The following is a 13,610-nucleotide window of genomic DNA, read 5'->3' on the forward strand; positions in this document are numbered from 1 at the left end:
CGTAGTGCAGTTCTGAGCTCACATTAGTAAACAGGAGGGTAACGCCCTGCACAGCTTGTCAGTCTACCATAAAAAAAACACAATAAGACTCTAACCACTCATATTAATAGCTACGGGTATTACATTTCCCTTCAACATAACCTGCATATATTTAGACAGGTGGGGGAAGCCTGTACAGAGGCCTCTGCTGAAAATGAGTTTAAACTCAGGACCTTCTGACTGACAGGAAACCACCAGAAAAGTAAAATTAATATTCTCTGTATGAGGATTTATAGGAATTGCTTGATTTACATGTAAGAACAACACCGACAAAAATGTTGCAGTCAGATTAAAAAATATAATCTTTGTAAAGAACGTAAGAAACGTTGGACACCACACATCTTAGAAACTGCCTTGAGGTGAATGCTTGTTAGCATGCTAACATGCTGATGATAAGCAGGCATAATGTTTATATTATCAACTTAGTTTAGCAGAGAAGTGTTTGATAAGTAGCAACTATTTAGTGTATTCTATTGGTATATATCTTATTGTAGTTGTGGAATACGCTTTGGCTTTTACTTATCTGCTGTATTCAGCCATTTCACTTATTTTGATATGTGCTGTTTGTTTTTCTACTGTTACATGTTTCTCTCTGCTAGTGTTAATATATATTTTAAGCAACATTATGTAACTTTTTTACCTCAAAATCCTGTTTATGGTTCAGTGTCTTGTAAAACGGTGAATGGTGCCTCTGTATCAGCCACTCGGCCCACCCATCACTTGTTTCTGCACTATGCAACTTCAGTGAGAGGGAAGGATCACAGTGTTACAGAACTTTACTTCAACATACAAGTTTTCAACATAACATTATCATGATGTGAAGAGTTCTGTTTGTAGTTAGCGCCTACAGTATGTCTTTAATTGTTACAAAGGATTTGTATGTACAAAAGTCAGGAGTCAGAAACTGTAGGTAGGGGGCGCCAAATTGCACAAATCAAATTGGTTAAACAAATCTTCTTTTCATGTCTTTGTAGTTCAACAGAAAAAACAACAAGATTTATCATCTGCAAGTTGCCAAAGTTAATTTTAATAGACACATAATTTTAGTTGACAGTGCAATTGCATGTTACATTATTTACATTACTTTTTGTTATCAAGTCTATTCAGAAGGCACGGCATTGAAAATATGATACTTGAAGAATTAGTGAAAATCATGAAAATTAAATGCAAATTGAAAACTCTGTGATCAAACCAACAGTGTCAGAAGGCAGCGTTTTCCTCTCACAGTTTGACAGCTGAGTGAGGCTGAGGTCCCAGCCACTTCTCTCCTGAAACAGAGAATACGAAAATGAGACTGGGCAGGAAACTCAGTGCAGCTTCAGCCTGATTTGCTAATGAGATGCTGAACTTTGTACAACCCACAGAAACAAAAGGAGGAAAAAAAAGCTGCAATACAGTTTGTAATGTTGTCAATATCAAAATTTAAAAAACAGACTGTATTTCTTTGTGTGTTGTGACAGTATATCAATATTTATCAGGTTCTTATCAGGGTGATTCACAGAGAGTGCAACAGTAGATGAAGAATGTCAAATGTCATGTTACTCTTTATTCTGTCACATTTTCAATGCCTTGCTTTTGTGTTTGTTAATGATGTGCAGTACAGGTTTCTCACCAATGCAGTGGGCCATGAGCTCAAATCTGTCAGATCCAAAAAACATCTCTGGCTTTCCATTAACATGACAGACTATCATGGGGAAGCCAAACGCCTGGGGAGAGACAGCAGTAAAGATTACATTTATGACATCATCATATCTTGTCTTTCTTGCCTGAATCAACAAGGAGAACTGAAGGACAACGGACCCCATAATCAAGCGCTTCCTTTGTTGCGCTTTTCAGTTTTTCTTTGATCTCCTTGGAGTTGTACAGTGCCAGTGCTTCTTTAATCTCGCTGTCAGACAATCCTGCTTTCATCCCCGCCTGCAGCAAAGAGAAACACCAGTGTGATAAAACTAGATGGAGCTTATTAATCTTCCCAGACACAACCAGGCTGGGTGAGTTGGTACCTCGGACAACGATGCGGGTTCAGTGATGTCTTTGTCCTCACTCCAGATCCTTCTCCACAGCTCCCGGGACACCTGCTCAACCTGTTTGTCTCCACCCTTCTCCCTCTCTTGCACTGCGGCCACAAATCGCATTGCAGACAAAGAGCCTAGAAGAGCAAAACAGCAGAAGAACTGGTGAACTCACGGCCTTATTAGCTTTGCCAATTAAAAGAAACAGGACTAATCACTGTCTTGTACAAGGCTGAATTACCAACTAGGCGAAATGAGCAACCACCCTCAGACCCTCAGACCCACAGCCCTAGGTTCACTTATGGCAATAATTTGGTTGGTTGTGTTATATTGGAATATGCATCATTTTGGCACAAAATCAACTGACATGATAGAGGGGGGTGTACATCAGATAAGTGTTGCAACTTATTAATCCGCCAATTTGTTTATCGAGTAAAATGAGAGAAAATAGTCAAATGAACTGTTAAAATTTCCCATAGACCAAGGTGATCTATTTTGACATCTTATTTTTGTTGACACAAATCCGAACATTTTCGGCTACTCTCATATACAGCAAGGACAAGTCTTGAACTCACATTTGAAATGCAAGAAAGCAAACACTTCCCATGCAGATTAATTTCCTATGAATCAATTAATTGTTTAGGCTCTACTCAAGTATCTTTTAGGTTCTTCAGTATTTTCGCTGTTATTATTTTTACTTGCCCTATATTTCTAAACATAGTTGCATTTAGTTAAATGAGATACAGTAAACCAGGATCCATGAAAGTGTACACAATCCCCAGAGAGGAGACGGGTGGAGTGAGAGTCTCAGCAGCTCATTTTATTCTAGGGGCTCCAGTTAACCCAACCGGGCTCTTATCAACACACATTACATGACTGATCCCATCAGATCCTGTTGGTATGTACCTTTTTTGAACATGGCCTCGAAAGGGTCAGCTGGAAATTGCAAGGGAACATTAAAATATCCCGCCAAGCGGTGCAGGTCGTTCGTCATGTACATGAATTTGTTTGGAACCATGCCGGGAGGCTTGTTGCCTGTAATGAAAGATAAATATTGTATGAAATATAACAGCATCAACAGTGTCAACACAGATGGGAATACAATACAATAGTTTTCAAGATCCAATTTTTCACAACATTTCTTTAAGAAGTGTTCATATATTTTACTTAATAGTGCACTATGTAGTTTTGGGGAAGACATTTCCATCAGAACAGAAAGATCTTCATTGACTGATTTATCTTTTCTGCCTGAATAAACAGATAAAACAAACTGACCTTACAGGACGACACAGTTTCATACTGTTTTACTTTGTTTATATGTGGCGGACCCTGCCACCTTTCCAGCTTCAAACAGTGTTCTGGAGACCTTATTTTCCTCTGACAAATAGATTTTTTATTCAGTTATGAAAAAATGAATTGTTTATCAGTTTGTATCATTCCCTCATTAATGGTGTTAATACTAAAATTCTGAGTTTCAATTTCTTCTCTCAAACTACATAGTTGCCCTTTAAGTAAAAGTAGTGATACCACAATCAAGAAATAAAGAGTTAAAGTGAAAGTCCTCCATTGGGGTAAAAATACGCAAGTATTAGCATAAAAAATACACTTTAAGTACTCATTGTGCCCGACAGTCAGTTTCAGAATAACATACAGTATATTGGATTATAACTATTTATAAACTATTATATAAAGTGTCAGCATCATCATTTTACAGTTGCAGCTGCTAAAAGTGGATCTCATTTTAAATACCTCGTTTACTGCTATTACAAATATGAATCAGTAAATTTAAAAAAAACAAGTAATTAAAATACAACAATTGCCACTGAAATGTAACGAAATGGAAATATTAAGTAGCAGAAAAAGAAAAATAACTATCTAAAGTAGCACTTTCTGTAGACTACTGGAGTTAATGTACTTCATTACTTTCCAACACTTGCTTAAGTACCTGATCCTTGCATGATGCCACCCAGAAAAGCAGGTCTCAGTTTGAGCTCTATGTTCCACACATGTCTGTAGCGGCACATCACCTGTAAACACAGACGAGCTGTGTGAATCCTCGTTTTTAACCAAGACAGTGGATCTGATCATGAACATGACACCAGAAAGACACAAACCTCAAAGCCGAGCCAGGAGTAGGGAGAAACCACATCGTAGAACAACTCGACCACTTTCTTGGATGTCATCTTGGGTGTCAGTGGCTTCTTAGTTTAACTTGCAGGAACACGGCGCTTAAATAAATGTAAAGTTGAAACTGTTCAGCAATGTGTGAATAACACGGGGGCAGAGAGCGTCTCCTCTAGTCTCCTTGCACACCAGCCTGCACACCGCTCAGTGTGCCAAAGTTCAACTTGAGTTGACTGTAATGTTTAGTCCAATCCGTGCTCCATTACTCATTAAATAAGCAGACAGGGATCTCTTTCATCGGTGTTATCAAACGTAGCAGCGCAGAGTTAGCTTAAATCCGTTGCTACCATTTGTCGACATAGAAGTAACTTAGCTTAGCTTTCAGTTGGCTAGCTTTGCAAGCAACACGTACTGCTCAGTTACAGAAGAGTATAAGGGACAGGGTGAGAAAAGTATGAGAGGAGGAAGGTTTGTCTTTCATTATGCACTTCAACAAAAAAGTCGAAATGTATATCTGAACACAAACCAATCTCCACGCTTCATTACTGCCCTCCTCTGGACCGATTACAACTCTACGTAAACATACCTACGTTTGTTTTCTTCTTCTACTCGAGCTTCTTTGTCTTCTTCTACGATTTTAAATGGCGGTAGACAAGATAGCTTTTACATGTTAGCGCCTCTTGAAGCGGGAAGTGGAGCACTACATGAGCAGTGGCAACGTTTTTCACTCAGATTTTATAAACTTCTAGATTATAAAATAGATATGTTCAAATGTATCAGTATTTATCACGTCTTAAATGTGTTGTTATTATTTGTAGTATTATTATTATTAGGTCCTTGGTCATATCTAAGTAAGAAAGTAAGTATGTGAGTAAGTGAAAGGCAAATAGTGGCTATAGTGTATACAGTCGTATGATTATTATTGTCACTTTTTCACTTATCTTTACATCATTCTATTTCTGTCTTCTTCTGTTTTACATTTTTCTTTTTAAATCTATAACTCAGTCACTGTTGTTCCATCCTCCCCTTTGCCTATGACTCTTAAACTGAATTTCCCTGCTGAGGGATTAATAAAGCCTTGTTTTATTATTATTTTTGTTGTTGCCCTTGTTCCAGCATATTTCTGTTGTTACCCTCATGCAAACATGATTTCACATAATACTTAATACACAAATATGAATTCTCCCACTAACACAAAAGCTTCAAGCTACTCCAACTCTTATCGTCTGTTTTATCTTTTTTATTATGATTATTTTTTATTTAGTATAAGGATGATAACTTTGCAGATTACATTCCTGCATCAGTAATCATAGTTGCAAATATATGCTGTACTAATACCTTTTTGCTTTTATGTGAAATTTTATAATAATTAAAATTTTCTGTGAATATTAATGTGAATATTAACCAGTTCAACACATTTTATTTATTTAGTATTTACACTCCATGCAGGAAATAGCGCATACCTCAGATTTCTCCTTTAATGTCAGAAACAGATTTAAATATTTGCATAAATAACCAGGCAGGAGAGAGGTTGTTTTTGATCATCAGGTCTATGCTTTTTCTTTCTCCTCTCTTCTGCTTCTTTTTGTGTTGCTATTGAATGTTTTCAATTGAGCATTCTTCATTCTCTGCATATTGTGCTTACTCTAAATGAAATCTGCCTCTCTTCTCCACCTTAGTATAATGTTTTTTTAAATTTTTATCTAAAATACAGACACACCAGTGTAAACTCTGTCCCAACACTTCAGCCTTTTCTGGCAGTTTTTTTTATGTTTAACATCCCACTGAAATACAATGTACAGTTTCTCATTACTCTAGAATAACATTGCTATGACAGTAAAATAATTATATTCTCAGAAATACTATTTACTTTTACATTCTATTTACATATAAGCCAACCACCACGATAATAAAGAAGTAACCATATAGGCTAGCAACGTCTATAGGCATATTAACATCTATAATCTTCAAATGAATATTTCCTTCTACGTATCCTCTTGAGGACTAGCTTGATCTTTGACTTCAGCTGGTCCCAAACTGTCAGACAGAGCAGGCATAGGTCCAGGAGATTTGTCACTGAGAACCAGAGAAAACAACAATCTCAACTGATGACTCAAATCATGGAAAAGACCACACTACTTTCTCTTTTCATAAGTCTTACCCGTCTCCATCTTTCTCTGGCTGTAAAAGAAGTTAGAGAAAACATAAGCTCAAGCCCTTCAATAAGTACTGATTCATTCAAACTCAATTGCTCTCATTGTGAATTTTTACCTTCGGCTTCTGTGCTGCGCTGCTACCAACCTTCCTCGGTACCCCGAGAGTCTCAAAAGAGTGGCTCCGCACTCTTATGGCTCTCTGAAGAGATAGATTCAGATAATAAATGGTAAAGTGAAAACAGGAAGGTCGAGAGTGAGAGAGTTTCTGAAACGTACCTTAAAATTTTCAATGAACCCTCCACTCCCCTCAGATGCCCCCCTTAAGCCCTCAGACGAGGGGAGAGCAGACAGCGATCGATCCCCCATCATGCACTGGGAACGGGTGGAGAGTTCAGCCTGCAAACTTTCCAGGAGCGATGAACGAGTCCGGAGCTTCATAACAGAGGAGGGACAGGACAGGAGAGCACATGAAGTTGGGTATCCACCAATAAAGAACAGAAATAAAAAGTTTTTTCCTCTACCTCAAGTCTGCTGAACTGTTGAGCTTTATAGCAGGAAATCTCTGCATTGATGAGTTTGGTGAGAAGAAATTCTCTCAGCAGGGAACGCTGAAACGCAGGACACAGGACACAGCGACTTATGAAGCTTCTCAGTAATTGATTTGTACTGTCGGGAATCAGGTAGGTCAGGTGTGGACCAAAATGCTTACTGGAGTTACAACAAAGTTTACAGGGTGGATCATCAAAGCAAAGACAACTGAAGAAAGCTTTAATTAACATGTGCTTCCTCAGTGCTAAGCAGCTCACGGCTGTATGATGGAAAAAGATGAGAAGACTTTGGCCGGTGGCTCAGTGAGATGTCTTCCTGTCTCTGGAAGGACAAACTCACTGGTATTCTGTGTTTTTGTGTAGCATCTCAAAATTTCCTCTGTGGAAAATGGCCTACAGTAGAGCACAGGAGGACTCTTCACACCGACCCTCTTCACGATAGACATTATTTGGGGACAACCGCTGGACAATCAAGGACTGGCAGGTTTGAGAAATAACAACGTGTTTGTCACTAAAAATTATGATTTGGTTGTTCCTGTGACATTAAGTGAGATACATTATTATTATTATTATTATTATTATTATTATTATTATTATCATTATTATATTTTCATTTTTTTTTATCAGGTTGTTGATGCCAGTATTGCGTCTGACCTCTGTGAAGATGGGAGGATCTGGGAGGACCGGACCAAAGGGAGGAACATCCTCTCTGGCTGTGACAGACACCTGAAAAAATATCAGAGCCAAGGTCATTTAAAAAACTGAGTTGCATAGTTTGTCCACCAGAGGGCAGTGTCAATATGTTTAATTGTAAGATGTTGTAAAACTCAAAATGTAAGGTATGCTTGTCAAAAAATTTTGAATGTATGAATATCTTCCAACATTTTGTTCAATTTATTCAATCTTTTACACAAATATTGGGATTAGCACCTTTAAAATATTATATGCTTTTTTAATAAAAAGGTTAATCGTCTTTGGAAAAACAAGATGCCACTTTTATTAAAAATCACTCACCTGGTACGAAGGTTCACCTGAGTCCTCCACCCTCTGAGTCCTCCGGACCACCAGGAAACAGTGCAGAAAGTGAGACTTAATAACATCTGACAGAAATGGGGTTTGGCCCTCCTGGTAGACTAAAGCTACAATATCATTACCAATGTGTCTTTTTCTTTGCAACTGAGGAGAAGAGAAAAAGAGTGTCAACATACTTGTTTTTCCAACTAGTCACAAAAATATTCTCAGAATCACCACCTGTGAATCATCAGCAGGCTGAGGGTGATGCAGTGACTGACCTGCTGTGGGTCACCGTCTGTGAAAGGCAGTTTAGTTGCGACATGGAACATGATTTCTCTTCCGTGAAAGGACGTAACGACTGCCTCACTTCCTGTTTGACCATAACACACATCGAGTCCTCCTCTGAACCTGAGAAAAGGGCGTGAGGAGACAGACTCATGTGATTTTACACATTGCATGCGTCAGCAAAGCATCATCAACATGCTGCACTTTACCCGGTGAAGCCCTGTAGGTGAACTGTCTCTCCCAAAATGGAAAGGAACTCCTTAAACTCGTCACTTTCTTCATTGTTACTGAGTATGTCCTCCTCAGTGAACTAGGGAGAGATGGATGTTGTCTGAGAGGGAGTGGTATAACATGGTGCCATATTTCAGTCATTTTTATGAATGCAGAGCCTTTTATGCACAATTACAGTGCGCCTTCTTACCTGCCCGTCCTTTTGGCATAAAATGCCAAACTTGAAATTAGGAGATACTCTGTGTTCATCAAATGCCGTTATGAGTTCTGGAGCCTGAGGGATGAGTGAGAGTGAGATCTGAGAGAATTTGCTTGAAATAAGTGTTCTTATTTTTAGTAATTAGTAATTTTAGAGCATTACCTTGAGGTAGCTGACCACTTCAAACCGTGAGACAGTCACCCTGTCACAGAGCATCTAGAGAGAAGATGAGAGATTTCATTTGAATGCTTTGTTTATTAAATACATTGAAGATTTTCTTTTCATAATTGTACATACATTTATGATCAGTTTATAAAACATATTGAATTTTAATAAATCACACTACCCAACAATAGTGCAGATAAAGTTAAATTATCCAGTAAAATGTTACATCAATACAAAACACTCTGAAAGGGACAATGACAACATTTACTTTTGATACTTAAAGTGTGATGTGCTGACAATATGTCTGTGCTGCTACTTTTACTTAAGTATCGGATATGAATACTTCTTCCACGACAAAATAAGGAGTTTGATACCTTTGCCAGTTCAACAGCAGATGGGATGTTGGGGAAAAGAGAGACAGAGAAAACTCCATGCAGAGAGCACTCCTTCATCCTGCGGGGCAAGAAACACAATCTCTGTGTCATGTGAGCAGAATTACTTGAAAATAAATTTAACAGTTACAACAAACAGATACATTCAAATAATATATGAAGATATCGTCCGCTTCTCATGGCATCAATTTTTTACTTATCTCCCTCTGCATCTCCTGGCTTTTGTTGACTGTAGTTGCTGTGGCTGCTCTGACCTATGTCGGTGTTCACGTTTGCCGCCTGCATAAGTGCAAAACTTCTCAAACTGTTGTAAATCGTTAATAACTATATAACTATTATCCTCGCGGGCGTCATGGCTGGTGTAATTCCACACCAAGAGGCTCTTTATCCTATTAATATAAAACTAAACTAATTAATCTTTCTGCCTTCGTGCTTTCAAATTGATACGGAGATTCTCTTCCGCAGAGTCCACAGTGTTTCAGCAGTAGCCAAGTATGGACACACCAAACATTTGCTCTGGAGAGGGATTATAGCATTAGTCACGTTTTTTAGCAGCCGCTGTCGAGAAGAGTGTGGTGAGGGGTGATTAGTTGGTTGCAATCTGTATCCTCACAGCTAGATACCACTAATCCTACACACTGGATCTTTAAACTAAGATTTAAGCTAAGGAGACAAACTTTCCCCCTTCAGCAGAAGATTTAGAAAACTTTCTTCTAGTGTCAAACTCTGCAAACACATAATTCTGCCCTGTGAAGCTCAAACATCTGTAACAGCTGAATGATCTCAACCTTAGTATCACCCGCAGCTTGTTCTCCTCGTCCTCCAAACGCACAGAGAGAACCAGCGGTCCCAGAGATGGATCTACTGCTGTGAATGAGAGATGGTACTAAAAGGGAAAAAAAGATGATGAAACATAAATACCAGTCACAGAGAGATCATATGTGACTTCACGTATAGTCTACTTACTCTTGAGCTGAAGAACTCTTGGTAGATTTTGGCCTCTTTGTCTCTCTCCATGATGTCGTAGCTGTCCGGATTGAGTCCATAGTAGGACCCGGTGGGACTCACATCTACAAGCCTCTCCAGAGGGGGGTCTATCCAGTAGCCACCCAACTTAGAGGGGAGGATGAGCGGCAGGTCTCCACCCATTGTTAAAAGCTGAGACTAACATAGACACAAAGAAACATCCGATGATGATGAGGGCCTGTCGTTACTGCTGTTTTGGGAAACTGATGTCATGGTGTTCGTAGAGAAGGTCACTCACAACACAAAAACACACACACATATGCGGGATCAAACCCGTATATAGACTCTCAGATTGAAGACTAACCTTCAGAGGAGGAGGGAATTCACACCGTTGCTCATCGATCCGGCTACCCTGATGGACAAGAGGAGTATTGATGATTAAGAACTCTCCCAGTATAAAAGATCAATCATACTGTCACTCACCTGCAGCTTTTCTATGATTTCAAACAGCTCTGTGTCCTGATACCAGCAACAGGCAGCGGACGTCAGACAGACATGCAGACAGAGAGAAAGGGAAGGAGACACACGGGGAGGAAGAGGAACATGACAAACTGTTTAGTTTGCGACTGGAAACTTGACCTCTCAGAAACGCAGAACATGGAAATACGTTATTCAATTTAAATGAGAGGGGGAGCTGAATATGATAATGAAATCACCCTCTGGTTGCTGCTGGAAGAGACGAGAGGCTTTCTCTCACTGGCAGGGGAGTCCAGCCTGTCCAGCATGTTGTCCTCTGAACATTCAGGTCTGCAGCAACAGGTTCATTCATACAATACTCATTCAGTATACACAATAAAGCTTTGAACATTTGCTATAAAAAAAAATACTGCCATAAAATGGAAAAGAAACCCTCACCTCGTCTCATCCCCACATGTGAATCTGTCTACACTGTAAACAAGGAAGTGAGAACGACTCGAAGAAGAAAACGAATCATCTTACACAAGCAGGATAATCTAAAATTAACATTTATTCAGTATATGTAGCTACTTCACTGGCTTGTGTTGTTAAATGTCAGCTCTAACATGAGACAAACTGTGTCTTTACTCACCTTCCATAAGTCCCGAAAGTGAAACTTCTCTTTCTGGAGAAGGACATGTCATTCCTCTTTTCTCTCTCCATGGCTTTGGTGTCACTGGTTATGTTTGTACATGCCAGTTTGCTACAGAGTCAATCAGGGCTGGCTAAGGTTGAATTAATTCACTCTATCATTCTGTCACTCCTCCTACTCTCTGCCCCCTGCCTCTCACTCATTTAAGCTTCCCTTTCCTCCCTCTGTCCTGCTGTCAGCCAGACAGGCAGCATTATTAACCCGCTCATGGTCACAGGTGCAGCTGCCGCCACAACCTGCAAAACGGACACAGCCGGGCTGCATCACGCCCATCGATCCTCATACCTGAATAAACGCTTGAGGTGGTTTCTCAGACTGACTGAACTTAAGGATAGACTTGTAAATAAAGAAAGAAATGGGTGAGACATTTTCCTGGGGACCTGTTACCCTTTGAGTCGGTGAGGATCATCAATTATTGACAGCACACACAGTGAGGGTGAGGAGATAGACAGCAGGGGAGGGTGAAGGATGGGGAGAGAGAGGGGGAACGAGAGAAAGGGAGGTAAGAAAGAGATGAACGAGAGAGGGCTCACACATTTAAATAGTGTCTCCAAACAAACAATTAAATAATATTTGTATGGTTTACAGCTGCAATGAGTAGCTGATTGGTTGATTAGTTGATGTAAAGACAATAAGTTGCGAGCTATTTTGATATTGGATAAATCCTTTCGGCTACTGCTTAAGCAAAAAAGTCAAACATTTGTTTGGTTCCAGTTTCTTATTTGGAAGAATTTGTTTCTTTTCTTAATTTAGGACAGTAAATGGAGAGTCTTTTGGTTTTGGTCATTTGTTTGGAGAAAAGAAGCACTTTGAAGATGTCTCTTTGGGCTTTGGAAAATTGGGATGGCATTTTTTTTTTTTACAATTTTACATTTTATAGATGAATTAAGCATTGAAACATGACAATAATTAGCATATTCATCAACAATGAAAAAAATCATCAGTTGTAGCCTTACTGTGGTTGGTGAAAGAGGTGTGAAAGGCTCTATATCATTCAACCTGACAAACATGAAATTTAAGCTTTAACTTTAACCTGACTTGCAAACTTTGTACAAAAGGTTTTATCATGTCCTTTTACCAAAAGTAGAAGCCATACACAGATCCACCAGAACTAGTTGTTCTGCAGAAAACAATTTCCCTATGTATTACATGATGACAGATAATAAGTAGTAAATAGTAAGTAATATTTTGCAGTTGTATTTTGTCGAGGTGGAGCTAATTTTCATTATTTTATATAAAGCTAGATAGTTTACTTCAGCCTAAAATCTTAATCTGAACAGTGACTATAGTTGTCGGGAGGTGGAGTTAAAAGTGAAATATTTTCCCCTGATATAGTGCAGAAGTATAAAGTATTATTAAGTGAAAATACTTCAGTAAAAATGGTCAGTATTAGAGTGTCATTTTTCATTAGTGCTTTTGTCTTAAAAGAATAAGAGGTAACCTAGTTTTTAGTGTATGTGTATGTTGTTGCATCTTAGATGGCTGCAGAAGATAGACGGATACAAACACTCTGAGACACGTTTTGGAATGACTGTACAATAGTATATTATTGGTCAACTCATGATGAATAATATCTTTGTTGCAATAGATTATGCACAGAATAAGGAAGTTGCATTCCTAAACAGGCACTGTTGCTGTAAGTTATCATAATCAAACACATTTTTGATAGGACGTTATAGCACTTTCGATTTGAAAATGACGCAAATAAAGCTGGTACATACATTGTTTTTGCTTTCTCTCTCCATCTGCGGATTTTCAAAAACCCCCCTTTAACACTTTTAGTTTTACTTGTAAGTTTTTTTGTCTCAGCAGCAGACCCTCACTGCTGCAACTTAGTTCGCTGTTTGTTTCCATTTCCTATGATGTCTGTATTTAAACTTGTTTTTGATCATTTATAAAGCTGATATTCAAGGTTTCAGAAACACACAATTGACATGTCTAAAAATTCAATGCGTGTGAACAGAAAAATATTACAGAATTGTCAGAATTGTATTATTATATAAGATTAGATGGTTATTACTGATGATAAATGTGTAAGCCCACTACTCTCTATTCTGTTGGGTAGTTTAATCTATAATAAAGTAACAACAAATATATCTGTCAAATAGCTGAAATAAATGCACAATATTTATCTGCAATAGAAGTATAAAACAACAATAGAAGTACTGGAGTAAAGTACAAATACCCCCAAATGTTACTCAAGTTAAGTAATTGAATAAAATACAATTTTGCCTTCATACAATGTTAATTACATATGTTAATCAAATGATTTTGAAAACTTATTAAGAATGGGAATCTGTTTATGTTGACT

General features: G+C 38.4%; 2 protein-coding genes across 6 annotated transcripts; both read right to left on the bottom strand.

Moving 5' to 3' along the window:
- Nucleotides 1–1,035: 1,035 nt before the first annotated feature.
- LOC115567262 (glutathione S-transferase kappa 1) lies at nucleotides 1,036–4,864 on the bottom strand. 3 transcript variants are annotated; one of them, XM_030393659.1, is made up of 8 exons: nucleotides 4,766–4,864; nucleotides 4,166–4,279; nucleotides 3,997–4,078; nucleotides 2,958–3,086; nucleotides 2,043–2,188; nucleotides 1,840–1,956; nucleotides 1,652–1,745; nucleotides 1,036–1,307 (listed from the first exon to the last, which is right to left on the bottom strand). In XM_030393659.1, the coding sequence occupies exons 2-8, from the start codon at nucleotides 4,232–4,234 to the stop codon at nucleotides 1,261–1,263; spliced, it is 684 nt and encodes a 227-aa protein (XP_030249519.1). In that variant the 5' UTR covers nucleotides 4,235–4,279; nucleotides 4,766–4,864; the 3' UTR covers nucleotides 1,036–1,260. The 3 variants fall into 3 exon arrangements, with proteins under 3 accessions (XP_030249519.1, XP_030249517.1, XP_030249516.1); XM_030393657.1 differs by having other exon boundaries at nucleotides 4,762–4,849; XM_030393656.1 differs by lacking the exon at nucleotides 4,766–4,864 and having other exon boundaries at nucleotides 4,166–4,755.
- A 775-nt stretch (nucleotides 4,865–5,639) lies between these two features.
- Nucleotides 5,640–11,722, bottom strand: rap1gapl (RAP1 GTPase activating protein-like). Of its 3 annotated transcripts, none has more exons than XM_030392756.1 (19): nucleotides 11,240–11,722; nucleotides 11,047–11,079; nucleotides 10,848–10,938; nucleotides 10,615–10,650; nucleotides 10,496–10,543; nucleotides 10,132–10,329; nucleotides 9,954–10,051; nucleotides 9,148–9,226; nucleotides 8,771–8,824; nucleotides 8,600–8,683; nucleotides 8,388–8,488; nucleotides 8,172–8,301; nucleotides 7,894–8,055; nucleotides 7,534–7,605; nucleotides 6,853–6,939; nucleotides 6,608–6,763; nucleotides 6,447–6,530; nucleotides 6,337–6,356; nucleotides 5,640–6,251 (listed from the first exon to the last, which is right to left on the bottom strand). In XM_030392756.1, the coding sequence occupies exons 1-19, from the start codon at nucleotides 11,308–11,310 to the stop codon at nucleotides 6,161–6,163; spliced, it is 1,695 nt and encodes a 564-aa protein (XP_030248616.1). In that variant the 5' UTR covers nucleotides 11,311–11,722; the 3' UTR covers nucleotides 5,640–6,160. The 3 variants fall into 3 exon arrangements, with proteins under 3 accessions (XP_030248616.1, XP_030248615.1, XP_030248617.1); XM_030392755.1 differs by having other exon boundaries at nucleotides 11,047–11,125; XM_030392757.1 differs by lacking the exon at nucleotides 11,047–11,079.
- Between the last annotated feature and the right edge of the window lie 1,888 nt (nucleotides 11,723–13,610).

This window comes from Sparus aurata, chromosome 17 (assembly GCF_900880675.1).
Source record: "Sparus aurata chromosome 17, fSpaAur1.1, whole genome shotgun sequence".
Taxonomy (NCBI): Eukaryota; Metazoa; Chordata; class Actinopteri; order Spariformes; family Sparidae; genus Sparus; species Sparus aurata.

Coding starts and splice junctions, on each gene's coding strand:
- LOC115567262 (XM_030393659.1), bottom strand. CDS start 4,234: ATGACATCCAAGAAAGTGGTCGAGTTGTTCTACGATGTGGTTTCTCCC. Junction 1,957..2,042: donor AACCCGCATCGTTGTCCGAG/GTACCAACTCAC, acceptor TCTTTGCTGCAG/GCGGGGATGAAAGCAGGATT. Junction 1,746..1,839: donor AGGAAGCGCTTGATTATGGG/GTCCGTTGTCCT, acceptor GTCTCTCCCCAG/GCGTTTGGCTTCCCCATGAT.
- rap1gapl (XM_030392755.1), bottom strand. CDS start 11,291: ATGACATGTCCTTCTCCAGAAAGAGAAGTTTCACTTTCGGGACTTATG. Junction 7,606..7,893: donor CAGGTGAACCTTCGTACCAG/GTGAGTGATTTT, acceptor ATATTTTTTCAG/GTGTCTGTCACAGCCAGAGA. Junction 6,252..6,336: donor CCAGAGAAAGATGGAGACGG/GTAAGACTTATG, acceptor TCTGGTTCTCAG/TGACAAATCTCCTGGACCTA.